The sequence below is a fragment of the Phallusia mammillata genome, chromosome 4 (genome assembly GCF_965637545.1).
Source record: "Phallusia mammillata chromosome 4, kaPhaMamm4.hap1.1, whole genome shotgun sequence".
Taxonomy (NCBI): domain Eukaryota; kingdom Metazoa; phylum Chordata; class Ascidiacea; order Phlebobranchia; family Ascidiidae; genus Phallusia; species Phallusia mammillata.
The window spans coordinates 15092469-15118924 of NC_137255.1; the positions used below are offsets into that span (position 1 = coordinate 15092469).

The 26456-nt window shown below is 36.9% G+C and overlaps 4 protein-coding genes across 5 annotated transcripts; 3 read left to right on the top strand and 1 right to left on the bottom strand.

The window, feature by feature from the left end:
• The first annotated feature begins 664 nt into the window (after positions 1-664).
• LOC145223509 (uncharacterized) lies at positions 665-15231 on the top strand. The gene is made up of 28 exons (XM_080089922.1): positions 665-978; positions 1051-1199; positions 1269-1371; positions 1442-1551; positions 1615-1733; positions 1801-1916; positions 2105-2249; positions 2447-2610; positions 4649-4956; positions 5528-5564; positions 5846-6133; positions 6219-6364; positions 6425-6527; positions 6611-6720; positions 6797-6918; positions 6979-7094; positions 7382-7526; positions 7686-7849; positions 8042-8353; positions 12503-12796; positions 12869-13017; positions 13095-13197; positions 13264-13373; positions 13439-13557; positions 13624-13739; positions 13944-14088; positions 14288-14451; positions 14615-15231. Exons 1-28 carry the CDS (start codon positions 703-705, stop codon positions 14924-14926), a joined length of 4545 nt encoding a protein of 1514 aa, XP_079946048.1. The 5' UTR covers positions 665-702; the 3' UTR covers positions 14927-15231.
• Positions 15232-16027: 796 nt separating this feature from the next.
• LOC145223175 (cytochrome P450 2U1-like) lies at positions 16028-19872 on the top strand. Its single transcript, XM_080089531.1, has 9 exons — positions 16028-16515; positions 16586-16731; positions 16795-16897; positions 16978-17087; positions 17164-17285; positions 17344-17459; positions 17761-17905; positions 18350-18513; positions 18749-19872. The coding sequence occupies exons 1-9, from the start codon at positions 16243-16245 to the stop codon at positions 19061-19063; spliced, it is 1494 nt and encodes a 497-aa protein (XP_079945657.1). The 5' UTR covers positions 16028-16242; the 3' UTR covers positions 19064-19872.
• A 468-nt stretch (positions 19873-20340) lies between these two features.
• On the top strand, positions 20341-23252 carry LOC145223176 (uncharacterized). 2 transcript variants are annotated; one of them, XM_080089533.1, is made up of 9 exons: positions 20341-20905; positions 21219-21299; positions 21370-21481; positions 21537-21656; positions 21718-21837; positions 21946-22079; positions 22143-22302; positions 22373-22479; positions 22748-23252. In XM_080089533.1, the coding sequence occupies exons 2-9, from the start codon at positions 21219-21221 to the stop codon at positions 22838-22840; spliced, it is 927 nt and encodes a 308-aa protein (XP_079945659.1). In that variant the 5' UTR covers positions 20341-20905; the 3' UTR covers positions 22841-23252. The 2 variants fall into 2 exon arrangements, with proteins under 2 accessions (XP_079945659.1, XP_079945658.1); XM_080089532.1 differs by having other exon boundaries at positions 20344-20905; positions 21898-22079; positions 22748-23251.
• Positions 23253-23726: 474 nt separating this feature from the next.
• Positions 23727-24844, bottom strand: LOC145223177 (uncharacterized). Its single transcript, XM_080089534.1, has 6 exons — positions 24771-24844; positions 24629-24676; positions 24463-24558; positions 24265-24355; positions 24067-24186; positions 23727-23967 (listed from the first exon to the last, which is right to left on the bottom strand). The coding sequence occupies exons 3-6, from the start codon at positions 24522-24524 to the stop codon at positions 23836-23838; spliced, it is 405 nt and encodes a 134-aa protein (XP_079945660.1). The 5' UTR covers positions 24525-24558; positions 24629-24676; positions 24771-24844; the 3' UTR covers positions 23727-23835.
• Between the last annotated feature and the right edge of the window lie 1612 nt (positions 24845-26456).

Genomic DNA, 26456 nt, shown 5'->3' on the forward strand with positions numbered 1-26456 from the left:
TTATCGTTTTTTGTCCAATTTTTAGGCCACCTGGCAACCCTGCTGAGCCCATGTCTTTTACTCAACGTGAAAGCAGACCATTGTGACGCAAATATTACCAGCGTGGCACTCGCACAAAATCCCCTTATTCTACGTCATCACTGCTGTGCGTGTCACATACCATTTTAATCTTGTCCAGCGCTGTTTTATTGAAGTTGCCGGGGCAAAGTCCAACTGGTTGTAGTTTACCGGCATATAACGTAAAGAGAATCGTCACAAACTGTGTCGTGTCCACGGGTGATGAAACTTTACCTCAAAAACCCCGCTTTCCTCCATATATACCCAAACCATGTCCGAACAAATTATTGTTGTGAATGGAAACATGGTTGGTAGTCAAGAATTTATTGCAGCAAAGTGTTTTTGCTGAAAACAAAACTTTAGCATTGGACATAAATTAAAAAATGCTTGTGCGTCAATCATTGCAAATATTTGTTTCAGTGTAGGCAAGGTATTAATTAGGTAATAATGTTCTATAAGCGTTGCACTTATATATAATTTACTAATATACAATTTAAATGGTTTAGGAAAGTATATTTGGTGTAATAATTTAATGGTTGTCGCAAACCGCAAGTGTAGTACCAGTGGGCTCAAAATGCTTTTAAACCCTTTCTTGCATTTAGACCACGCGAATAATTATAAACGAAGTATTGTAAAGAAAATCATATGGATTCGCCTATTGCCATTCTGTTGACTCAACCATTTGTTACTCAAATCATTACTGGCGTTGCTGTTGTTCTCCTATCATGTTACCTTTGGAGAAGACCGAAGAACTACCCACCTGGACCAAGAGGTTTGCCGCTTGTGGGCGTGATACCGTTTCTTGGGGATAGACCGGAAAGAAAATTCAAGGAATGGAGCAAGAAGTACGGACCTATTATGTCGGTGCGAATGGGAATGGAAGACTTTGTCATTTTGAATGACTTCGAAAGCGTTACAGAAGTAAGAATGAGCTTATAGTGTATAAGTTTCAAATTGTTTGTGATTATTTATGACTGATGTTCATTTTAACAGGGTTTGGTAAAAAACAAAGAACTGATGTCTGGACGCCCCAATAACCCAATTTTTGACATCATCAGTGGAAAAGGTTATGGTTTGGGACTTATAGACTACACACCACATTTCAAGCACCAACGAAAGTTTGGCTTGACAACTTTACGAGGGTACGCAGAACTTAATCACGTAGTTTGCTTAAACGCAAGTGATTAAAATTAATGATTTTTTAAACTTAGGTTCGGAGTTGGTAAAAAAAGCATGGAAGAACGAGTAACGGAAGAAGTTCGCTACCTTAATGAGGCTATACAGGAAAAAGATGGGAAGCCGTTTAATATTCTTGTAAGTCCATGCAGAGATTTTTTTTAAACTCAACGCTTAAATGGTGTTTTAATACCTTTTTGATTTTCAGAAAACCATGAGCAACGCCATATCCAACAACATCTGCAGTGTTGTGTTCGGAAAACGCTTTGAATATTCTGACCCGAAATTTGAAAAGGTTATTTATCACCTCAGTCGAGGGTAAGTTGGTCTAGTAATCATTTTACATAAAATATTTACAGAAACGTAACACTTTATTTTCAGACTTTCAGATCCTGGTTCTAGTTGGACAGCGATGGTTCGATTCGCTCCTTTTCTAAAACATATCCCACCTTTTTCAACGAGTTTGAATTATTTACAGAGAGACGTCGACACGATTCAGGGTAAGAGATACTAAAACAGAATCTACCACGTTGTATGCTTCAAAGTGATGTTATGTAATTTTCTTAGAAATGCTTCATGAAATAATTAATGATCACAAAGAAACTTTGGACACTGACAATCCCAGAGATTTTATAGACGCCTACCTGATTGCAATGAAACAAGACAATGATGAAACGTTTTCGGTGAGTAATGCAAATGAACAGCACTTCTTTTCTTCCCGATACAAACTTGATACACGACACGAGTTTAAGGTCAAACCCTTTTTCATATGAAATGTTCGTCGCCTTCGAATTTTTAATCCATATTGGCAGTCGCTATTTTTGAGTGGGTGGCAGAAAAAAAACTTGCAGTTTTGTTGATCTTTATCCAGGAAAAACAACTGACTCATTTTTGCCACGATTTGTTCTTTGCTGGAACAGAGACAACGACAAGCACACTTCGATGGGCAATTATTACCATGCTTCACTACCCTGAAACACAAAAGAAACTTCGAAAAGAAATTGTTGCAACCATAGGTATGTCTTGAATGTAAAGTGGGAATCCCACCGACTTCCTGAAACAAATTACTGTTACAAGACTCTGTCGTAAATGTGGTGGTTATTAAAAATCATTGGAAACTCAATTAAACATTAACTGCCGTAATTGAGTCACAAAAACAAATATGTCGCTGTTTTTTATCATTGTTAAATCAAATTTGTTTTTACGTTTGTAGGAACAGAGTGCATTGCGTCATGGTCTGACCGAGCAAACATGCCTTACACAAATGCTTTTATTGAAGAAATCTATCGATTCCGAACGTTGGTGCCCCTCAGTATTATGCACAAAACTAACGGAACTGTAACGGTTGGCGGATATGAAATTCCCAAAGACACACAGGTGAGAGATGATAAAGTGCTGTGTTGTGTTCAGGGCCCTGGAGAGAAAAAATATATGCTGGTGCAAGTCAATTTCTGTACCCCCCTTTGAACATTATTTGTGTGCTGATGATCAAGCGTTTAATACGTTTATTCACCAAAAGAACAAACAAAAGCAAGCTAACCGCAGTGCTCTTTCTAACCGCAAGCTAACCGCAGTGAGTGAGAGTATCAAGACTTTGATTATTACGTCACAATTGATCAATGGTGTAACCAAGGTTAATTAGATTGTGCAAGCGAGCATTGCTGTTCGCAACAATGATATTATGAATCATTCATGTTTGAATTGTTACACAAAAGCTCTGCGAACCCCTGTGCGACCGGTAAAGTTCGCGGAACCCCAAAAAGAGTGGTGGTACGGAACCCCAGGGTTCCGCAGAACCCCGGTTGAAGAGCCCTGCTTTAGAATTTTAAAAACCTAAAATTCCTATATTTTTACTGCATGCACTATAGCGTTCGTACAGCAAAGTAAACGCTCAAAAGAAAATATTGGTCTTGACATGTACTGTGTTCGCTTAAACCAGGGGTCACCACAATCTTTTTTCAGCGCCAAGACATGGTATTTCTAAAATCCCAAAATCTGGTAATGTGACTGTTAAACTGTATGGTTCAAGGGTCGGCAACGTTTTAGGCGACGCGTGCCAAAGACTGAATTTTAAGACCATGGCATGATAAAAACTGTAAACAAGCAGTGTAACAGGTTAAATTGTTACTTCAATATAAACACGCAAATCGGTTGGCCACCTAGCGTTGGCACGCGTGCCGGGGGTTGCCGTCCCCTGGTGTAGTTAGTCTCATCTTACGAGCAATGCTTGTATATTACGTCACAAGTATCCTAGGAAGGCAATTGTTTGCGCACAATCAACACTTGTAGTCTTGTCTGTGACGTAACAAATTGGCTTTGAATCAATCATAGGCGTTGTAATCCTATGAAACTAGGTAATATCAATTCCACATATCGCGACAGGAAAACTTTCGTAGGGAGTAGTTACATTTTTGAATGTTACAAAGTTATCAATACGATTTCGTAAACCAAAAAATATGGTCGAGGGCCGGATGAAATGACCTCAAAAATAAAATATATATATACTGGGTATACCAACAAAAATACCTACAAATTGCACAGTAAAGTTCTGCTATTGTTTGGTTAAAGCCAACCGAACAGGTTATCTGGTTAAAGATTTCGTGGTTTTGTTGGTATACCGAGTCAAGTTTTCACAGCTGAGAAGACTCAAGTCAAGTCAAGCTTTTGAAAAATGTGACTTAAGTCGGATGAGACCCCATTACTGCTAATTTGTTTAAAATAATAACTGCTTTGACGGTAATTCTCACATAGGTACGTACAGACCAATTAAAAAAGTTAATACGAAGGCAGACAGCAAAGTAAACGTCTTTACATACACACATAACTGTCGCTTTATCGCTTATGTACTTTAACAAATATGGTCCAATAAAGTACTCGCTTACTACCAAAGTTGTGACCAAATCAAATACGTGTAACAAATGCTATTATAACGTCCAGAAAACTCACCAGCACTATGTAGTCAGCGCAAATGTGCATAATTCTTACCAAACAACGGACGCAACTGTGGCACAAAAAAGTAGAAACATCAAAACAAGATCACGCTACAATTCGCGCATGCACCAACGTAACAATCCTAAAACTTGTTGCATAGAGTTGCAAAACAAACAAATCAAACTCCACATTCGGCAATCAGCATCAACATTTTTCAGTTTTCAAACAATTTTAAAAGTACACATTTCACCCTGCAATCTTCAACTTAATAATTATGGGGCCCCTAGACTCTCATGAGCCCCAGTGCGGCGCACCGGCTGCACCCCCCTCTCGTGGGGCTTGGTTATGTTGAGTAAAAAAATAGGGTTTAAGAAACATATTGGGTGCTGTTGGTTATTCAGGAATAATATTAATTTCGAAAATTATGCCTGAAATCCTATGTGAGAACTTCCAAAAACTAATGAAAATACCTGTATTTCTGAAGGTGCTCCCGAACCTCTGGGGAATTCATAACGATCCAAACCTGTGGCAAAAACCTGAAGAGTTTGACCCACAGCGTTTTCTAGACGATGAAGGAAAATTTACAAAATCGAAAAACGTAATTCCGTTCTCATTGGGGCCTCGACACTGCCTTGGGGAGCAACTCGCACGAATGGAAGTTTTCCTATTTCTTGTTTCACTTGTACAAAAGTTTAAATTTTTGCCCGGGGCTGACAGTCTCCCTGATATTAATGCTGGATCGAACGGGGGTGCGTTCATTCCTCACGCTTTTAATGTGATTGCCAAAGAAATATAACTTACTGCATTAACAAGGATTTTAGGTTTTCAATCAATGTTTGCACATTTGCAAATAAAAGGTGTATTTATTTTAATTGAATATGTTTTATCTGACTCTTGGTTATGGTTGATGTAATTTGTACTACTTGCCTTAACTATGTTTACTGATTTAGCTACTAAGTTATACATACGTTTCGTTAAAAAATAACTGACTGTTTTGTGTTATAATTACAAGCATAATATTGCGACTGGTGTCCATTGTTGTATGCCTGTAGATAAAGTGCAGTGAGTCAGTCGTCTTTAGATACTACAGCGTTTTTTATTGTGTCAGAAGCATCAGAAAAACTAGCAATAAAAATATTGTTTTCCAACGCAACAAAAAAAATCATTCGCCAGTACACGTAGTTAAAGTTGTATACGAGAAAGCGTAATTACATAGGAGCACATTGTATTACTCAAAAATACGTGACAATACACGGGGGTGCGTTATCCATTGTCTTACTTAACTACACTGCCTGTTTATGTTTGGATCAAAAGTCGGTAAGTGACTTGTGTTATGTACACAGCACGTTTTTGTTTGTTGCAGGAGCATGCGGAAAAATGCAATGCGTCATCCTTCTCGAGTAAGTAGCGTAAATACACGAAACACCAACAAAATATTTTGGAAACAACGTTCCTAAATCCCTCGAAAAGTCAATAGCCTACAAGTACGTTTTGTCATAAATGCATTTAAAAAAGGTTAGTGCAGTGACACGAGATTAAAGGATCTAATTCTGCTCAATAAAGTATTTTAAAAGCGTTCACATGGTAAAGGAAAGAAAAAATTGAACACTTCATTCAAAATTTTAACTTCATGACATTACAATTTCAAAAAGCGCTAAAACTACTGATAGTTAGCTGTTGACTTCTGGAAACAAATATGGACGCAGTTGTAGCATCTATCGATCCAGCAACAGTAACCCAGGTCATAATTGGAACTGTAGTTATCTTGTTGTCATATTGCATGTGGAGAAGACCAGCCAATTTTCCACCAGGACCCAGAGGTTTGCCTGTAGCTGGTATTATTCCATTTATAGGAAAAAAACCGGAGCAAACATTTTCAAAGTTCAGCAAACAATACGGCCCAGTCATAGCAGTCCGATTGGGAATGAACGATTTTGTTATTTTGAATGACTACGAAAGCATAACGGAGGTAATAATTTATGGCATTGATGTGAATTGATGTGCAGCAAACATGTCAAGTTTTGTTTTTAAATTTAAATAACCTTAATCTGTAGGCCCTGATGAAAAACAAGGAGTTAGTATCAGGAAGACCAACTCATCCACTTTTTGAAGTCGTCAGCGAAGGATATGGGATTGGAGTTGTCGATTTTTCCCCATGTTTTAAAAATCAGAGAAAATTTGGTTTGGTCACTTTGGAGGGGTTAGCAAAATTTCTGCAACCAATACAATTAAAATTCACAGAAAGTTTGTTTTTAATTAGATCCGGGGTAGGAAAGAAAGGCATGGAAGAACGTATTTTCGAAGAAATCTTTTATATAAACCAGGCGATACACGAAAATATTGGAAAACCATTTAACTTACATGTAAGTTACTTATCATGAAAAGCCTAAATTTGATTAATCTGTTCATATTTCTCGCAAATGTGTTTTTTGTTTTGTTTTGTAAGAAACTCCTCGTCAATGCCATGAGCAACAACATAAGCAGTGTGGTGTGTGGAAAACGTTTTGATTATTCTGACGAAAAGTTTGAAAGAATGAATTATCACCTTGGCCGAGGGTAAGTTTTTAAACACAACCTATTGTATGCTTATTTAGTAAAACTGTCGCAGTTTGGAATAAACTTTCCTATTTAGATTTAACGATGCACGGACGAACAAGTTCAACATACTTACACGATTTGCTCCTTATTTGAGACACATTCCACCGTTTTCAACCAGCTTAGATAAACTACGCAATGACGTTGCGAAAGTACATGGTATATAACAACTTCGTTGGATAACAAATTGTCAGTTTAGATTACAAAACCTTTTTTTAGAAATCTTGAAGGAAATTATTGACGAACACAAAGCAACATTGGATTGCAATAGTCCGAGAGATTTTATAGATGCCTTCTTAATAGAAATGAAAAAAGAAAACAACCCGCACTTCTCGGTATTCTGCTTTTCTCAGGCCTTTTTGTCTGTTTATTTACATGTGTGAAATGATTTTTTGCGCTGGGAAAAGAAGGTTTTATGGAAAACATTCGTAAATATCGGGATAAAGTTTATAAAAAAACGTTACGTCAATATCCGTTTTTGTCTCACATTTTAGTAATTTTAAACTTGGTTTGAGGGTTGTAGCTGTGTGAAGGTACCAACTAGTCTGCATCAGTAATAAGATAACTGATTGTAGTGTGACACGTTTTGGTCCTAAAAAAATCAGTAAATTTGAAAATTCAGGAAAAGCAGTTGATTCATTATTGTGTTGATCTGTTTATTGCGGGAACTGATACAACGACAAGCACACTTCGATGGGCTATTCTCATTTTGCTCCATTACCCTGAATGCCAGAAAAAGCTTCGTGATGAGATTGTCGTCACTATAGGTATGTTACTTCATTTGCAAGTAAACATAACCTATCGAAAGGTAACTTATATCTTGTTTACCAAGAAAATGTCTAACAATGTCCGAAAGCCTCACTTGACAAAAAACTTTGTCCACATGTTAATTCTTCGATTTATGCTGTTCCGTAATATGTTTAAAGGAACAGAAACAAAAACTACAATGTCCGACCGTGCAAAAATGCCTTACACATGTGCTTTTATGGAGGAACTATTCAGATTTCGTACAGTTGTTCCGCTTGGTATCGTGCACAAAACTAACGGGAATGTGAAAATCGGGGGATACGATGTGCCTAAAGACACGCAGGTAAAACTATGTGCGTCTGATTTTCAAGATACCCAATGTTTAAAATGTCTTTTTACCACAGTAACAGCACATCAGGACGTTAATAATATAAGGCAATATACAATTTTTATAACCTTAATCGCTCATGGGAGCAGGGACTTTTAGGTCTTACGTCGTTTGTAGAAAAGTACAGTACAAATTTCTTTGTTACAGGTCATATGTAACATTTGGGCAGTACACAACGATCCAAAGCTGTGGAAAGATCCAGAAAAGTTTGACCCACAACGTTTCTTAGACAACGAAGGAAATTTTGTACAGCCGACGAAGCATCTGATTGCATTTTCTTTGGGCCATCGCCGTTGTCAGGGCGAGGCTTTGGCTAGAATGGAAGTGTTTTTGATTTTAGTTTCCCTTCTACAAAGGTTCGAGTTTGTTCAAGGTCCATGTGGTTTGCCAGATATCAATGCTGGAGCCAACGGTGGAGCGTTTATTCCAGATCCTTTCAGTGTAGTTGTTCGGGATATTTGATTTACGGAACAAAACTGTGTCCCCAAAACAATATTTCCGATTCACAATAACCAACTAATTGGTTATAAAGTCGCTGAAAAGTATGCTGTAATCTATACGAAAAGTGGGGTCGAACTCTTATTTAACCCAGTGTTTTTATCCACTATGTCGTGAATCCGTTGTGGTTGTATGCAACTATTATATCATGTAAACAAAATCATAAATAATATGTCATTGATTTGCCAACATTTTTTGGTGAAATGCTTTCGTTACATTGATTACTTCTCACTCGGAATTCAAAGTTAATAAACTAGTGTCATTGTAGACCAGGGGTGTGCAACCCGCGGCCCGCGGCCTACAATCCGGCCCGCCAAGCCGTTTAGTGTGGCCCTCAACAACACTTTTCAGAGCTTTTGTTTAGAGGAAGTAAAAATGCATATTTTAGCAAAAAAATCCCGCTAGTTTACGGTAAATCTCCTAAGTGGCTATACGTAACAAGAATATTAGCTAAACCAGCGCATGGAACTTATTTCAACCAGACCTATGGTTTTCTATTCGCACTGGGTGCTTGCTGCGTATCTATAGTGAATGTGACGTAATATACCTCTCTGTCTAGTAAACAATTACTTTGTCGTGAAAGCCAATGTTGCGACGAAACTTACTTGCACCTAACATTTTTTAAAAGCAAACTAAAACAAAACGCAGGGATGTGGAAATAATATCGACATGGTAATGTAAGCCGCACCAACAGTAGGGTAAAAAAACGTGCAAAAACGGTACATGCAAAAATTGTGTGGCCCTCGCTTGATGTCCGAAGTTGGTTATATGGCCCACCGACGAAAAAGGTTGCACACCCCTGGTGTAGACCATGGTCTAAAAAGGCCAAACAACTGTTTGTGTGTGCAGTACAAAAGATTAAGACCTCTAGCACTCCAGAGTTGTTGGTTTCTGATTGGTAAGCCAGATTTGCAATGTTTTGTTCATGTACCAAAATAGTTACTCAGATATGATTTCTATGTAAATGGGTTCGTTGGTACTGCTTTACAAGTCTCAAAGGTATCCCCCACCATATGTCGTTTGTTTTCTTATCGGTTGACATTGTTTGTGCACCAAAAATTTTTAAGGGTCTTGTAATCAGTTTTACCGTGTTTGCTTTAGCCATACGAGTGTTTTCAAAGGAAGCTGTACTCTGCTGCGACATTACGTTTTTAGACCGAAGACAGTATCATTGAATAGCCGTATCGAAGGCAACCAAAACTCGTCAGAAAACTTATTTGCTTCTCGAGACATTTTGCTTCACTAAGCCAATTGGTTGGCCCTAAATGTTTACTACATTAACTTCGCCATGGTTTTTCATAATTATGTAGCGATTATATCCAAGAAATGAATATGCGGACAAGGAGTAAAACAATTGTTAAAATTCATTTTTTATCATTTTTTTTTTTATAAGTAAAGCCATGAATGTTAACCACAGAGAATTTAACAATCCGAATTGGATGTTTGGTTTCACTAGTGAGCGGTGCCTTCAGCTTACGCTCTGTAAAACATGTTTCTGTTTCGCAGGTAATTAAATCCGTAAGGAAACACAGATTTGAAAGCGTTTCTACGAATCGTTTTTACATATAAAAAAACATTGTCAACCAAGCGTTTTGCTTCACACTGCATGAGCCCACTTTTTTTACTGAATATGAAAGCAGACCATTGTTACGCAAATATTACCAACGTGGCACTCGCACAAGATCCCCTTCTTCTACGTCATCACAGCTGTGCGTGTCTTACACCGTTTTAAACATTGTCCAGAGCTGTTTTGGTGAAGTCGCGGGAGCAAAGTCGAACTGGTTGTAGTTTACCGGCATATTTTTTTGTTTTTAAGAACAGAGTCCATCGCTTTATGGTCTGGCCGAGCAAAAATGCCTTACACAAATGCCTTTATTGAAGAAATCCACCGATGTAACGGTTGGCGGATATGAAATTCCCAAAGACACACAGGTGAGAAATGGTGAAGTGCTGTGTTGTATATTGCTGAGTTTGCTAAAAAACTATTGTTGAGGAAATATAATGCATGATGTTCGTTATTCAAGAATATAATTAATTATGATAAAAGTTATGACAGAAATCCTTATGAGTGCTTCAAGTTTTTTTTTATTTCTTAAGGTGCTTCCAAACCTCTGGGGAATTCATAACGATCCATCATCCAAACCTATGGCAAAAACCAGAAGTCGGTAAATGACTTGTGTTATGTATACAGCGGAAATATGTAATTCGTCATCCTACTCGAGTAAGTAGCGTTAATACACGAAACATCAACAAAATATTTGAGAAACAACTTTATGTTCCTAAATCTCTCGAAAAGTCAATAGCCTGCAAGTACGTTTTGTCATGATTGCATTTAAAAAAGGATAGTGCAGTGACACGAGATTAAAGGATCTAATTCTGCTCATAAAAGTATTTTAAAAGCGTTCACATAGTAAAGGAAAGAAAATTGACAACTGCATTCAAAGTTCTAACTTTCTGACAATAGTATTTCAAATAGCGCTAGAACTGCTGATGGTTAACTGTTGACTTTTGGAAACAAATATGGAAGCAGTTGTAGCATGCATCGATCCAGCAACAGTAACCCAGGTCATAATTGGGACTGTAGTTATGTTGTTGTTATATTACATGTGGAGAAGACCAGCCAATTTTCCACCAGGACCCAGATGTTTGCCCGTAGCTGGCATTATACCGTTTACAGCAGGGTTTCCCAACTGGGGGTACTCGTATCCCTTGCGGTACGAGATTAAACATCAAGGCGTAAGAAGATCTTTGGGCCACAGAGCAGCCTTTCAAACAGATTTCACAGTACAGTTTTATTTTGGAATTGTAAAACATATTATGCCATTAAGGTCTTTGCTTTGAAAAAAAAAACTTATCTACAAATAACTATTTGTAAACAATTATAATTGTTGTTATTTAGTAAGAAGCCTAATTGTCTCTAACAATGCTTTTTTTATTTGCTGCCAGCAATAAACAAAAGCACAAAAGTAGGCATTTTTCTGGGGTGTTAATGAGTGTTCGTGGGCCGCACTGGAGGGCTTCGTGGGCCGCATTGGAGGGCTTCGTGGGTCGCATGCGGCCCGCGGGCCGCGAGTTTGACACCCCTGACCTAGGCAACCAGCTTTTAAGCCAGTGGTTCTCAAAGTATGGGTCGCGACCCAAACATGGGTCGCGCAGGGTCAAAAAATGGGTCGCGCTATGGTGATTCAATTCTGCCTAAATGAACTTTTTTCATTTCATTTTTCAAGTATTTTCAATTCCTAGTCATGACTGAATTATTGTATCATAGGCATTTTATGTGGCTTTATCATCGCAACCTTGGAGTATTGCTTCATAAGTAAGTGGTTTTCTGAGAGTTTAGATGGCACCCAGCTACAGTACTACCATAACGAAATACAGCCTCACTCGACCACGTCGTTCGGCAAAATGAGCCAATCATTACAACATACAGACCATAGGCTTCCAATATTGTGTTACGCACTCGGCGATTGTAACGTGTTAGCACGGGGAATGATAAGAGGTTATAAATCATGCGAAACTAAACTTGGAATGTAACAGTTAGCATTCAACGACAAGTAGATATTCGTAAGTTACAAGAAATACAAAATACACATTTTGATATTTGAGGCTTGGGTCGCAACATGTTCATAAAGCTCAGATTTGGGTCGCGCACAAACAAGTTTGAGAACCACTGTTTTAAGCGATACGCTTGAATGGCAGTCACGAGACGAAGCAAAACAACCCCGAGTTGAGCGCGATCAATAAGCCATACGGCTAGTACGAGGCGTGGCGAAGGCCAGCCATGTCCCCCCAAACCATTATTGTGAAAGGTAACATGGTTGATACTCTAGAAATTAGCACAGACAAATAGTGTTCGTTGAAAACAAAACTTTAGCACTGTACACAGATTGCAAATCTGTGTGTGCGGTCAATCATTGCAAGTATTTGTTTCAGTGTAAGAAAGGTAAACATATTGGGTAATTACGTTTTCTACTCGTTGTACTAAAACTTAATGGTTTAGGAAAGCATTTATGCGGTTATTTGGTATATTAATTTAATAGCTGTCACCATCCGCAAGTGTAGTCACAATCCTTCCTTGTCTTTAGACCACGCGAATAATTATAAACGAAGTATTGTAAAGAAAATCATATGGATTCGCCTATTGCCTTTCTGTTGACTCAACCATTTGTTACTCAAATCATTACTGGCGTTGCTGTTGTTCTCCTATCATGTTACCTTTGGAGAAGACCGAAGAACTACCCACCTGGACCAAGAGGTTTGCCGCTTGTGGGCGTGATACCGTTTCTTGGGGATAGACCGGAAAGAAAATTCAAGGAGTGGAGCAAGAAGTACGGACCTATAATGTCGGTGCGAATGGGAATGGAAGACTTTGTCATTTTGAATGACTTCGAAAGCGTTACAGAAGTAAGAATGAGCTTATAGTGTATAAGTTTCAAATTGTTTGTGATTATTTATGACTGATGTTCATTTTAACAGGGTTTGGTAAAAAACAAAGAACTGGTGTCTGGACGCCCGAACAACCCAATATTTGACATCATCAGTGGAAAAGGTTATGGTTTGGGACTTGTAGACTACACGCCACATTTCAAGCAACAACGAAAGTTTGGCTTGACAACTTTACGAGGGTACGCAGAACTCCATCACATATAGTTGTACTTTTTTACCGCAAGTTGAACAAGAATTAATATTTTTTTAAACTTAGGTTCGGAGTTGGTAAAAAAAGCATGGAAGAACGAGTTACGGAAGAAATCTGCTACCTTAATGAGGCTATACAGGAAAAAGATGGAAAGTCGTTTAATATTCTTGTAAGTACATGCAGAAATTTTAAGTCAACGCTTGAATGGTGTTTTTAATACCTTTTTGCTTTACAGAAAGCCATGAGCAACGCCATATCCAACAACATCTGCAGTGTTGTGTTCGGAAAACGCTTTGAATATTCTGACCCAAAATTTGAAAAGGTTATTTATCACCTCAGTCGAGGGTAAATTGTCTACTAATCATTTGCATAATATACTTACAGAAACGTAACCAATGCTTTATTTTCAGACTTTCCGGTCCGGATTCTGGTTGGACAACAATGGTTCGATTCGCTCCTTTACTAAAACATATTCCACCCTTTTCAACGAGTTTAAAGGATTTACAGAGAGACACCGACACGGTTCAGGGTAAGAGATACTAAAACAAAATCTGACACGTTGTATGCTCAAAATGATGTTATGTCATTTTTTTAGAAAATCTTCGTGAAATAATTAATGATCACAAGGAAACTTTGGACACTGACAATCCTAGAGATTTTATAGACGCCTACCTGATTGCAATGAAACAAGACAATGATGAAACGTTTTCGGTGAGTAATGCAAATTAACAGCTTAATACTCAACACGAGTTTAAGGTCAAACCCTTTTGTGAAAAGAGAAATCACAAACGCAATCCCTGATTTACTGTTTTCATATGAAATGTTTGTCGCCTTTGAAGTTAAATGCATATAGCCAGCCGACATTTTTGAGTGGGTGGCAAAGCAAATTTTGCAATTTTGTTGATCTTTATCCAGGAAAAACAACTGATTCATTTTTGCCACGATTTGTTCTTTGCTGGAACAGAGACAACGACAAGCACACTTCGATGGGCAATTATTACCATGCTTCACTACCCTGAAACACAAAAGAAACTTCGAAACGAAATTGTTGCAACCATAGGTATGTCTTGAATGTAAAGTGGGAATCCCACAGACTTCCTGAAACAAATTACTGTTCATACATAAGAGACTGGCGCAAATGTGGTGGTTGTTAAAAATATTTGGCAACTTAATTAAACAGCCGTAATTAAGTCACAAAAACAAAATTATATCGCTGGTTTTATATCATTGTTAAATCAAATTTGTTTTTATGTTTTTAGGAACGGAGTCCATCGCTTCGTGGTCTGACCGAGCAAACATGCCTTACACAAATGCCTTTATTGAAGAAATCTATCGATTCCGAACGTTGGTTCCACTCAGTATTATGCACAAAACTAACGGAACTGTAACGGTTGGCGGATATGAAATTCCCAAAGACACACAGGTGAGAAATGGTAAAGTGCTGTGTTGTATATTGTTGAGTTTGCTAAAAAACTATTGTTGAGAAAATATAATACATAATGTTTGTTATGCAAGAATGTAATTAATCATGATAAAAGTTATGACAGAAATCCTTATGAGTGCTTCAAATCTTTTTATTTCTGAAGGTGCTTCCAAACCTCTGGGGAATTCATAACGATCCAAACCTATGGCAAAAACCTAAAGAGTTTGACCCGCAGCGGTTTCTAGACGATAAAGGAACGTTCACAAAATCGAAATACGTAATTCCGTTCTCATTGGGGCCTCGACATTGCCTTGGGGAGCAACTCGCACGAATGGAAGTTTTCCTATTTCTTGTTTCACTTGTACAAAAGTTTGAATTTTTACCTGGGTACGACGGTCTCCCTGATATTAATGCTGGATCGAACGGGGGTGCGTTCATTCCTTACGCTTTTGATGTGATTGCCAAAGAAATATAGCTTACTGGATTAAGAAGGATTTTCAATTTTCAATCAATGTTTGTACATTTGTAATTAAAGGTGTATTTATTTTAATTGAATATGTTTTATCTGAATCTTGGTTACGCTGTATGTATCTTGTGATACTTGCCTTAACTATATACTGATCAGAATTAGCTACTGTGCATACGTTTCGTTAGGAAGTAATTACTGATTTTTGTGTTATAATTACAAGTGTATGAATACGAATGGTGTCTGTCCTTGGCTACCTGTAGAGTGTAGATGAAGTGCAGTGATTTACCCATCTTCAGAAAATAGCGTGTATCATTGTGCCAGAAAAATCAGCAAAACTTTCGCAATAAAAATATTTTTTCCTAACCCAACAAAAAATCATTCGCAAGTACATTTAGTCATAATTGTATACGAGAAAGCGAAATTACGGGGTGATGACTGTATCTTACTCAACAATGAGACAAGAGTCAATATGTAAAAAGTCACCCATGAAAGTAAAAAAAGAATGACAATATACACGGGGATGTGTTATCCATTGTCTTACTTATGTACACTGCCTGTTTAAGTATGGATCAGAAGTCGGTAAGAGACGTGTGTTATGCATACAGCACGTACAACACTTTGATTACGCTTGATGTAATTTGTAATACTTGCTTTAATAAATGTTTACTGAGAATTGACTACTGTACACACGTTTCGTTCAGAAAAAACTGACTGTTTTGTGTTATAATTAGAAGCATAATATTACGAATGGTGTCTATTTTTATCTGCCTGTGGATAAATTGCAGTAAATCAGCAGTCTTCAGAAAATAGCGTTTTTTATTGTGTCAGAAACATCAGCAAAACTTGAGCAATAAAATATTGTTTCCAACCCAACAAAACAATTATTCGCCAGTATATTTAGTCAAAATTGTATGCGAGAAAACTGCAGTGCCTGATTACGTTTGGATCAGAAGTCGGTAAGTGACTTGTATTATATATACAGCACGTTTTTTGCTTGTTGCAGGAGCATGCGGAAATATGTAATGCGTCATCCTTCTCGAGTAAGTACCGTTATTACGCGAAACATCAACAAACTAATTGAGAAACAACCTCACTCGAAAATTCAATAGCCTTACGTTTTGTCATGATTGCATTTAAAAAAGGATGGTGCAGTGACACGAGAATAAAGGATCTAATTCTGCTCATAAAAGTATTTAAAAGCGTTCACATAGTAAAGGAAAGGAAATATTGACAACTGCATTCAAAGTTCTAACTTTCTGACATTAAAATTTCAAATAGCGCTAGAACTGCTGATGGTTGGCTGTTGACTTCTGGGAGCAAACATGGAAGCAGTTGTAGCATTTATCAGTTCGGCAACAGTTACCCAGGTCATAATTGGGACTGTAGTTATCTTGTTGTCATATTACATGTGGAAAAGACCAGCCAATTTTCCACCAGGACCCATAGGTTTGCCCGTAGCTGGTATTATACCATTTATAGGCAAATACCCGGAGCAAACATTTTTAAAGTTTAGCAAACAATACGGCCCAGTCATAGGAGTCAGATTGGGAATGAACGATTTTGTTGTTTTGAATGACTACGAAAGCATTACAGAGGTAATAATTTATAGCATTGATGTGAACATATCAAGTTTTCTTTCAAAATTTAAATAACCTTAATCTGTAGGCCCTGATGAAAAACAAGGAGTTAGTATCAGGAAGGCCAACTCATCCACTTTTTGAAGTCGTCGGCGAAGGATATGGAATTGCAGTAGTCGATTTTTCCACGTTTTTTAAAAATCAGAAAAAATTTGGTTTGGTCACTTTAAAGGGGTTAGTAATATTTATGCAACCAATTAAAAGTCACAGTCAAACCAATTAAAGTTTTTTAATTAGATTCGGGGTAGGAAAGAAAGGCATGGAAGAACGTATTTTTGAAGAAATCTTTTATATAAACCAGGCGATACACGAAAATATTGGAAAACCACATAACTTACATGTAAGTTGTGTTTCTTGTCATGAAAAGCCTAAATTTGATTAATCTATTGATATTTCCCGCTAATGTGTTTTTGTTGGAAGAAACTCCTCGTCAATGCCATGAGCAACAACGTAAGCAGTTTGGTTTGTGGCAAACGTTTTGATTATACTGACAAAAAGTTTGAAAGAATGAATTATCACCTAGGCCGAGGGTAAGTTGTTAAACACAACCTATTGTATGCTTGTTTGGTAAAACTGTCGCAGTTTGGAATAAACTTTCCTATTTAGATATAACGATCCAGAGACGAACAAGTTTAACATATTTATACGATTTGCTCCCTACTTGAGACACATTCCACCGTTTTCAACCAGCTTAGATAAACTACGCAATGACGTTGTGAAAATACATGGTAGAACAACTTCGTTTGATAACAAATTGTCAGTTTACATTACAAAATCTTTTTTTAGAAATCTTGAACGAAATTATTGACGAACACCGAGCAACGTTGGATTGCAATAGTCCGAGAGATTTTATAGATGCATTCTTAATAGAAATGAAAAAAGAAAACAATCCGGACTTCTCGGTATTCTGCTTTTCTCAGGCCTTTTTGTCTGTTTATTTACATGTGTGAAAGGAATTTTTGCGACAGAAAAATGGGTTTTGTGGGTTTGATGGAAATCATTCGTAAATATCGGGATAATCTTTTTCAAAAAACCTTACGCCAAACTCTGTTTCGTCTCACAGTTTAGTCATTTTAAACCTGTACTGTTCAGGTGACGGGTTTCTAGCTGTGTGATGGTACCAGCTAATCTGTAGCAGTTGTAAAAAAGACAACTGACTCTAGTTTGACACGTTTTGGTTCTAATGAGAATTTGAAAATTCAGGAAAAGCAGTTGATTCATTATTGTGTTGATCTGTTTATTGCGGGAATTGATACAACGACGAACACACTTCGATGGGCTATTATCATTTTGCTCCATTACCCTAAATGCCAGAAAAAGCTTCGTGATGAGATTGTCGCCACTATCGGTATGTTACTTCATTTGGGAGTAAACATAACCTTTTGAAACAACTTTCTAGCCTGATCCTTGCCAAATGGGAATGCATGGGAGACCAGCTGATTCGGTACACGCCTTTAATAGGCTTGGCGTACTATGATTTAACTTTTTGGAGATCTTGCTTACAGTGCCGGATTAACCATTAGGCAACGTAGGCACGTGCCTACAGGCCAATCAAAAATCCAGGCAACTTTTTTGATTTGGCAACACTGATAATTCTAATTTTTTAGTTGGCAACCCTGTTTTGCGGGCCACTTATAAAATGTGCCTACAGGCCAGCAGACACTTAATCCGGCACTGCTTGCTTACCAAGAAAATGTCTAATAATGTCCAAATGCAAACCTCACTTGACAGAAACTTCATCCATACGTTGATTCTTCGATTTATGTTGTTGCGTAATATAATATGTTTAAAGGGACAGAAACAAAAACTACAATGTCCGACCGTGCAAAGATGCCTTACACATGTGCTTTTATGGAGGAACTATTCAGATTTCGTACAGTTGTTCCGCTTGGTATTGTGCACAAAACTAACGGGAATGTGAAAATCGGGGGATACGATGTACCTAAAGACACGCAGGTAAAACTATGTGCGTCTGATTTTCAATGTACCCAACGTTTAAAACTGTCTTGTACCTCACATTGGTTTCTTAAGCGTTTAAAAGAAACGTGCGATTGTTTGTAACAGCACATCAGGACGTTAATAATATGAGACAATATACAAATTCCATTACCTTTATAGCTCATGGAAGCGGGGGCTTTCAGGTCTTACGTCGTTTGTAGAAAAAAGTACAGTACAAGTTTCTTTGTTACAGGTCATATGTAACATTTGGGCAGTACACAACGATCCAAAGCTGTGGAAAGATCCAGAAAAGTTTGACCCACAACGTTTCTTAGACAACGAAGGAAATTTTGTGCAGTCGACGAAGCATCTGATCGCATTTTCTTTGGGCCATCGCCGATGTCCGGGCGAGGTTTTGGCTAGAATGGAAGTGTTTTTGATTTTAGTTTCCCTTCTACAAAGGTTCGAGTTTGTTCAAGGTCCAAGTGGTTTGCCAGATATCAATGCAGGAGCCAACGGTGGAACGTTTAATCCAGATCCTTTTAGTGTAGTTGTCAGGGATATTTGATTTACGGAACAAAGCTGTGCCCCCAAAACATGATTCACGATCCACAATAGTCAACTACATGGTTTTAAAGTCGCTGAAAAGAATGTTGTACTCCATTTTCTAGGATATTTAGATACGTGTGTTTGTTTTTGTTGTCACTAGTTTACTAATAAGTAATAAGAAAAGTGGAATTATTTAACACAGTGTTTTTACCCAGCTAACACAAAACGTTATGGCAACTTTCACAACGTTGTTTAAAGGTTGTCATATGGTTTGTAAGCGTTTTTTTGTCAAAGTAAATGTTGCGTTATGGTTGCATGGTATAACGTTAGCTTTGAACGTAACTCAAACGGTATTGTTACGGTTTAGTAAACACGACTTTGAAAAAACGTTTTGCTGTGGTTGTAATATAACGTGTTAGTAACCTCATCGTTCATACGTAACGCCATAAACGTTCTTGTTACTTTTTTGGACAAAATAATAAAAACGTTTTGTATTTACGTTATTATGTGGTTGCAGTTATCTGTTTTAAAAACGTTATTTTAGTTACGTATTAAACCGTACGTTTCTGTAACATAACCAAATAACGAGATAAAAACGTTTTGTATTTACGTTTTTAAGTAGTAGCATTTATCTGTTTTAAAAACGTTTTTTTCAGTTACGTATTAAACCGTACGTTTCTGTAACATAACCAAATAACGATATAAAAACGTTTTGTATTTACGTTTTTAAGTAGTAGCATTTATCTGTTTTGAAAACGTTTTTTTCAGTTACGTATTAAACCGTACGTTTCTGTAACATAACTAAATAACAAGATAAAAACGTTTTGTATTTACGTTTTTAAGTAGTAGCATTTATCTGTTTTAAAAACGTTTTTTTCAGTTACGTATTAAACCGTACGTTTCTGTAACATAACTAAATAACAAGATAAAAACGTGTTGTATATAAACTGTTGGTAAAACGTCATGAAAATAATGTATCAAAGCGAACATACTTGTAACCTTTCTAAGTTACGAATACACAAAACGAAATGTTTTGACAATATTCACAACGTTGTTTAAAGGTCACCAAATGATTTTTTTGTGTGTTGATGAAAATGTTACACCAAGGTTCGGTGGTGGGCTATTAAGTTAACCGAAAAAGTCATAAAATGATTGATAAAAAACGTTCTAAAAACAACGTTTTGGTGTGGTTGTAATCCGAGGTGTGGGTAACGTCATGGGATATACGGTACGATATAAATGTTTTTGTTGGATTTTTTTGGACGATATAAATATTTTTGTCTAAAACGTTTTAACTAACTGTTTTTGTGTTGTTACATATAGTGGTTTTAAAAACGCTTATTAAGATACGAATGAAATCAAACGTTCCTATCATCTTACCACACAACGACAAGCGTAAAGAAACGAATCAAATCCAACGTTCTTGCAACCGTACCACTCAACAGAACAAACACGTGCCTCTTAAACGCTTTTTTTGTGGCTACAATTGATTGGTTGTAGAATTAATTAACGTAATTTAGTCATGAATCAAATACATCGCTAACCTTAAACCGGTATTTGCCGAAAAAAAGTTTTAGCATTCATGTTTTTATAATGCTAAACACATTACTCAAAAATCAATGACACAATTAATAAAGAGAAAAAAGGTATGCGTAAACAAACTTTAAAACGTATGCATTGCGGTGCGGCTATAAATAGTAACCACAAAATAATGATGCAACCGCTTATGAATTGGGAACCACCAAGCTAAAATCAGGGGCGGCATGGTTCATGGCTGTAAGTGCGGCCGAACGTGCGTGCAGTCTTGTCGTGTGCGAGTGTGTTACAAGTTTAAGCTGTGCATCAAAGTATTTCCGAAAAGGTAATAAATGGTACAGTATAGAAATTAAAACAGAGTCAGTGATTAACTACTATGATTTGCAATACTCAGAAAGTCATATCTATTAACAGTTTGCGGGAGCTAGCTTTTTGTTGAAAAAGTGTAATGTTTCAATTAGTTTTGCAGAATGCTAAACAATGTTTGTTTTAAATGACCCAAAGTAAATTTTGTTTAATGTAAGAGAAAATTTTCAATTTGTAATAGCATGGAAACCCTAATGTAGAGTTGTATTCTAGGCCTTTTTTTTATCAGCAAAATTGTATTTTTATATTTTTCATTAAATTTTGTTTTGCAGATGTCGTTTGCCATAGTGGAATTTATAAAGGAGCAAAGTGTCGAACTTGTACATTTAACTTGGATAAAAAAAAGCGAATCTGTAAGTATCTTTTATTATTTTTGTCTTTTTGGTATTCTGATGGTAAATCAGTCATGTTTATATTTTCCAGACAACACAGTGTTTCTGGCCCAAACTAAATGCTAGACAGAAGGCAAAGAAAGGTGAAATTCCAGATCCTAAAACATGGGATACTTTTGAAATACGGATTTTCTCAACTACAGGTAAATTGTGCTTTTATGACAATGAACAGTTTTTTACTGCTACTTTATGCTTTAGATGATTTTGAAATTGCACTGAAACGGGTAGCCAGGGCAGAATTAACCTCGAATGTGGAAAGTGATGATGAAGTGCCAGATGTTCGTTTAAGAAAAAAAGTGTGTCGATACTCTCCACCAGGTAACATTCTGCACTAATGTAGTACAAACCATACCTGTTTTCTAAAACATTTTCTTTCCAGTTGATAGATACAAACACATAGAAGCAAACAAGGAAAAAAACTTGAGTACATCTTCAAATATAAGTTCAAACAAAGACCAACAAAGCAAATCCAGCGAAAGTGCTCTTCACAACATAAATGGTATGCATGTGCACGTTTACTTGGGTGGATCCTTGTCAGATTATTGTAATTTTTTTGCAGCAAAATTAAACATGTTATTGGAATTACAAACAAACCTCACAAACATAGTTAAACAAAGCATACCCAAAAATGATGATGGTAAAGTCCTGGAATTTGACATGCTGGAAAGGCCGCTTGAATCCATACTGGAATTGAAGGATTTGGATAACAAACTTCATGACAAGGAGTTATGCAAATCACTGGTATAGTACATGTGTCTTGTTTACATATAAACTGCCCTGAATGCAAATCAATTTATCACATAGGTCAAATATTTAACCAATATTGGAGGGACCAGTGTTGGAGACAATGTGCGGCGTATGATGAAGGCTGTTGGTTCGTATGGTTTATGGTCACAGTATAGCTATAAAGGAAGAAAAGGAAAGGAGGATTTTTGTGGAACTGTTATGTGTAAAGTTATTTTAAGTAAGTATTTTGCCGGCGAAAAAATGTGAAACTGTTTGCAAAACTGAAAATATGCATTTGTGATTTTTAGAAAGTGCACTACGTTCTAACAAAGATCTCAAAGCCAGTGCAGTTGAGGTCGAGATAAAAGAATTTTTGAAGCATGCACCATACAAGCCTGGCGGAATTAACTATAAGGTACACAGATATTTTTTTATTTTTCACCCTTGATTTAAACTGCTCGAGTGAGTTACATTAAACTTTCACAGCTGATAGATACAGTTTGTAAATCAATTAGTTGCTTTCAATTTGCCCACTCCCCCCTTTAGTTCCCTTGCCATCACCAAAATGTAGCTTTATACACTAACGTTGTATGTTGTGCAATATGTGCTAATATACCCTTCTAGTTTATCAACACAATTACTAGTTATTGATTTTGTAAGCTTAAACCATTTTTGTGTTTTAGAATAGACAGGCTGACATGAACATCTCAAGTTCAAGTTCTTCTGGCACACCCACTGTCCTTCTTTTTTCGTCAGACGAAGAAAATGATGTTTAATTTCAAATCGATGCAGCCTTGATTTCGTTTGTTTGTATTAAAATACTTTTAAAAAAAATGGTGTGCGTACAACGTTGCAGTAATCGTTATAGAAACGTCAATGGGAGTCCACACAATGTCGTTCGCACAACTCATTTGAATAACGTGAGGAAAACGATACGAGTAACGTTAAGACAACCTAAACTTAAACCGCCAGTTGACGTGACAATCTTCGTTTTAACAACCGTTAAATTAACGTAACAAAAACGGCAAACTGAAACGTTTTGTAATCGTTGTTTTAAACGTTATTATAGCGAAAAAACGTACGTTTGTTTAAACGTAATTAAAACGAAAATGGGAGTCCACACTTTATGGTTTTTATAACGTCACAGCAAACGTTTTTGGTAGTTTTAAAAAGCCATTACGCAACGTTGCCACGACGCTAAATTGTTTGCTGGGTAACCACTAATTCGTGAATTCGTTTTTGCTGCATGCATCTATTATATCATGTGAACAAAATTATAAATCCCATGTCATTAATTGTCCAACATTTTTTGGTGAAATGCTTTCGAAATATTGATTACTTCTCACTTGAAATTCGAATTTAATAAACTAGTGTCAGTGTATACCATGGTCTAATAAAGGCGAAAGAACTGTTTGGGTGTACAGTACAAAAAATTAAGACCTGGAACACTCCTAAATTGTTGAGTTCCGATTGTTGAGCCAGATTTGCAATGTTTTGTCCATTTACCAAAATTGTCACTCAGATATGAATTATCTGTAAATGTTGATGATTATTTACAAGCTTGTCAACGAGCGCTATTGTGCAGTTGAATCCTGTATGTTACCAATGTGAAAACTCCTACGCACAATAATAAAAAGAGATTTCATTTTGTTTCGTGGAACACATTTTAGTATAAAATGAAAAAACCATGCAGAATTTAATAGGCGCTCAAAAATACCACACATGCAAAATAATACACATTTGTCCGCGAGCATTTGCTCATTTTTTCAAATTAGCAGGATCCTGCTGTAATTTCCGGGAGGTTTTCGATTTTCTCCAGTAGATTTTTGTCCAACTCTATGAAGCACATCTTTGGCGGTCCAGCATGTACCGAAAATACAACGGCATAGGGAAGGAGTTTGTTCTGTGAAGCAATGAGCAGTTTTAAATTATCATCTGTCTACATTATTTTGAACATACAGTAAAACTAACACATTGTATTTTAAAAATCTAAATAACCTACTCGTTCGAAAACCTCATCCAGCAAGGTCGTCACAGAGGAAAAATCAGGAACTTTGGCCGAGGTTTTCATGCTTTTTTCCAGCAATGCCGGACTTTCTGCTTCGTGGTTATCTTTTTCAATCTTGAAAGAAAAAAAAGTTTAAGAACTGTTCGACAAAGCTGCTAGCAAATTTTTAATCCAACAAACACAGATAGCTACCTGCGGGTCCTCAGAGATTACAACAGGTGCTTGTCTTTCACTCTGACGGCCAGCATCATTCTCCACTCGCCCGGGTTTCGCCTTCTTTATTCTGCAAATATAAATGAACTGTTATATTGGTGATTTAGGTTAGAAAGGAGCAAAACGGTCAACTACATCTCGAACAATTAGTTTAACAAATATTACAATTCATTGTACCTCGACATGTGCAACCTCAACAGACTTTTCATCCTCTGGATCGTCAAAAGCTCTGTGGACATCCACTTTTACAATCAACTGACGTCCTTGTATTTTCTGCGACATGTCAAAAACACCATAAACTTTGGGGAAATCCTGTTATGTCATATCAAAACCGTTCACTTACTGGAGAAGTCTTCTTTTTTCTCGGCTGATTTATTTCCACAGGAACATCCTAAATGTGGTAGTAAATAAGTTATTTTCTGGCCAGTTATTGCAGTCCACTATATACAAAGTCACTTTTGACACAAAAGAAAAAGCATGCTTACCTTGTGAAACGGTTTGGGTGGTATATTTTTATCAATTTTGACAACTCCAAGATGGTTGCCATTGGTGCGACCCTTGAGTTTCTGCATTAAACATTGATATACTTAATTGTAAGCCACACCACATTACAACTAAACTGTATAAACTATTCCTGCCTTCACTCTGTTTTGTTTTTTCAAACAATTTCCCATTTTTATTCGATTTTTTGCGAGCTCGGTTTTTCACAACTCTCTTGCAGCATGCAAAATTTCCCAAATGATTCCAGTTTGAAAACACTGCCAAACTGCTTATTGTCCAGCCAAGGCAGGGTTGCCAGATAAAAAACGCAAAAACTCTCAAAAAAGCGCCAAACACAACAAAAAAGTGTTATCATATATATATATTGCTAAATAGGTATTATAAACTGGTCCATACTTAAAATCTGGTCAGTAGAGAATTTATAATTATATCTACGCATAACCGTTTACCAGTGTACACCGTGCAGTTACAAAAATAGCAACTTTATTCTCCAGCACGGCCAGAACCAGAAAGTTCTAAGAGCACCACCTGGCGGTGTACATTTTAAATTAGTTTTACCAACAATTCTTTAAAAATCACTCTAAAACATCGTTTTTGCCCTGAACCCTGCATACGCACAAAATGCCGCCTTAAGGATTTTGTTTACTCACAATTAGGCATTTTACTTGGCGATGATACTTTTTCCCTAACATGGCCAGTTTTGCCACAAACAATCAGTCTCCTTACAGCACAGACACTCACTTTTATAACATGATCTATTAACGACGTGTAACGACACAACAACAACAACAAGTTTGGTGATATTTTCACATTAAAGTTTCAAGACCAGTAACATCATTAGCCTACTGCCATATTCAGTAGAATATATTTTATCTGAAGTAAAGTCATGTAACATTTTTGGCGATGCAACAAAGTCTTTACAACATTTACCAGACAGTATCAACTCCGCTCTGATTCTTACAATGGCATCAAGAAGGTACAACTGCATTCGATTCCTAGTTTTGGTTTTAATAGATGTTACAAGGGAAAAAATCCTCCCAACCACGGCGTTACTGACTGGCGACATTGTTGAACTTTTTTAACTAAATGAACTCGATGCTACTTGCCGGCGCTGACACGTTTTCTGGAACACAAACTTTATGATCAGGGTTGCCAGGTACTGTCGGCTGGATTCGGACAGTATTTGTCTGAAAATCGGACATTTTAGGACAAAAAAAACGAGAGCGTAAAATTGCTAACAAGGTAGCAATATCGAGGTGCCAACTGCCAGTTTTTGTGCGTTTACGCCGAGTTTTACACAAATGCAAAGTGACGGACGTAAAATATGACGTCACTTATACGTGCAACCACTAGAACTGAAATCCAAACTTGAAGCCCAACAAACTTCCCATGTTGGAAAAAAACGATATGTTTGAAATAACATTTAGTTGTTGCAACACGTTGCTGTAGTGTTTATCATTGGTTTCGCACCTTTTAAAAAATGTTTCGTCAACTTGTTGCTTCATATTACCTTAGATAACCACAACAATGGCCAAACATTCACTGGCAGACAATTATGTATTTAATGTCATAAACAAGGTACCAAAACAATTTGCACTTTTAAACCACGTTTTGTCGTAAAAAAAGGGTTTGCAACCTTCAAAAAATAGGAAGGAGACAAAAAGTTATTC

Coding starts and splice junctions, on each gene's coding strand:
- LOC145223509 (XM_080089922.1), top strand. CDS start 703: ATGGATTCGCCTATTGCCATTCTGTTGACTCAACCATTTGTTACTCAA. Junction 1,734..1,800: donor AGACGTCGACACGATTCAGG/GTAAGAGATACT, acceptor TAATTTTCTTAG/AAATGCTTCATGAAATAATT. Junction 13,198..13,263: donor GAAAGTCGTTTAATATTCTT/GTAAGTACATGC, acceptor TTTGCTTTACAG/AAAGCCATGAGCAACGCCAT.
- LOC145223175 (XM_080089531.1), top strand. CDS start 16,243: ATGGAAGCAGTTGTAGCATTTATCAGTTCGGCAACAGTTACCCAGGTC. Junction 17,460..17,760: donor AAAACAATCCGGACTTCTCG/GTATTCTGCTTT, acceptor TTGAAAATTCAG/GAAAAGCAGTTGATTCATTA. Junction 17,906..18,349: donor TGAGATTGTCGCCACTATCG/GTATGTTACTTC, acceptor ATATGTTTAAAG/GGACAGAAACAAAAACTACA.
- LOC145223176 (XM_080089532.1), top strand. CDS start 21,219: ATGTCGTTTGCCATAGTGGAATTTATAAAGGAGCAAAGTGTCGAACTT. Junction 21,300..21,369: donor GGATAAAAAAAAGCGAATCT/GTAAGTATCTTT, acceptor TATATTTTCCAG/ACAACACAGTGTTTCTGGCC. Junction 21,482..21,536: donor ACGGATTTTCTCAACTACAG/GTAAATTGTGCT, acceptor TTTATGCTTTAG/ATGATTTTGAAATTGCACTG.
- LOC145223177 (XM_080089534.1), bottom strand. CDS start 24,524: ATGTCCACAGAGCTTTTGACGATCCAGAGGATGAAAAGTCTGTTGAGG. Junction 24,187..24,264: donor TAATCTCTGAGGACCCGCAG/GTAGCTATCTGT, acceptor TTTTCTTTCAAG/ATTGAAAAAGATAACCACGA. Junction 23,968..24,066: donor TGGATGAGGTTTTCGAACGA/GTAGGTTATTTA, acceptor ATTGCTTCACAG/AACAAACTCCTTCCCTATGC.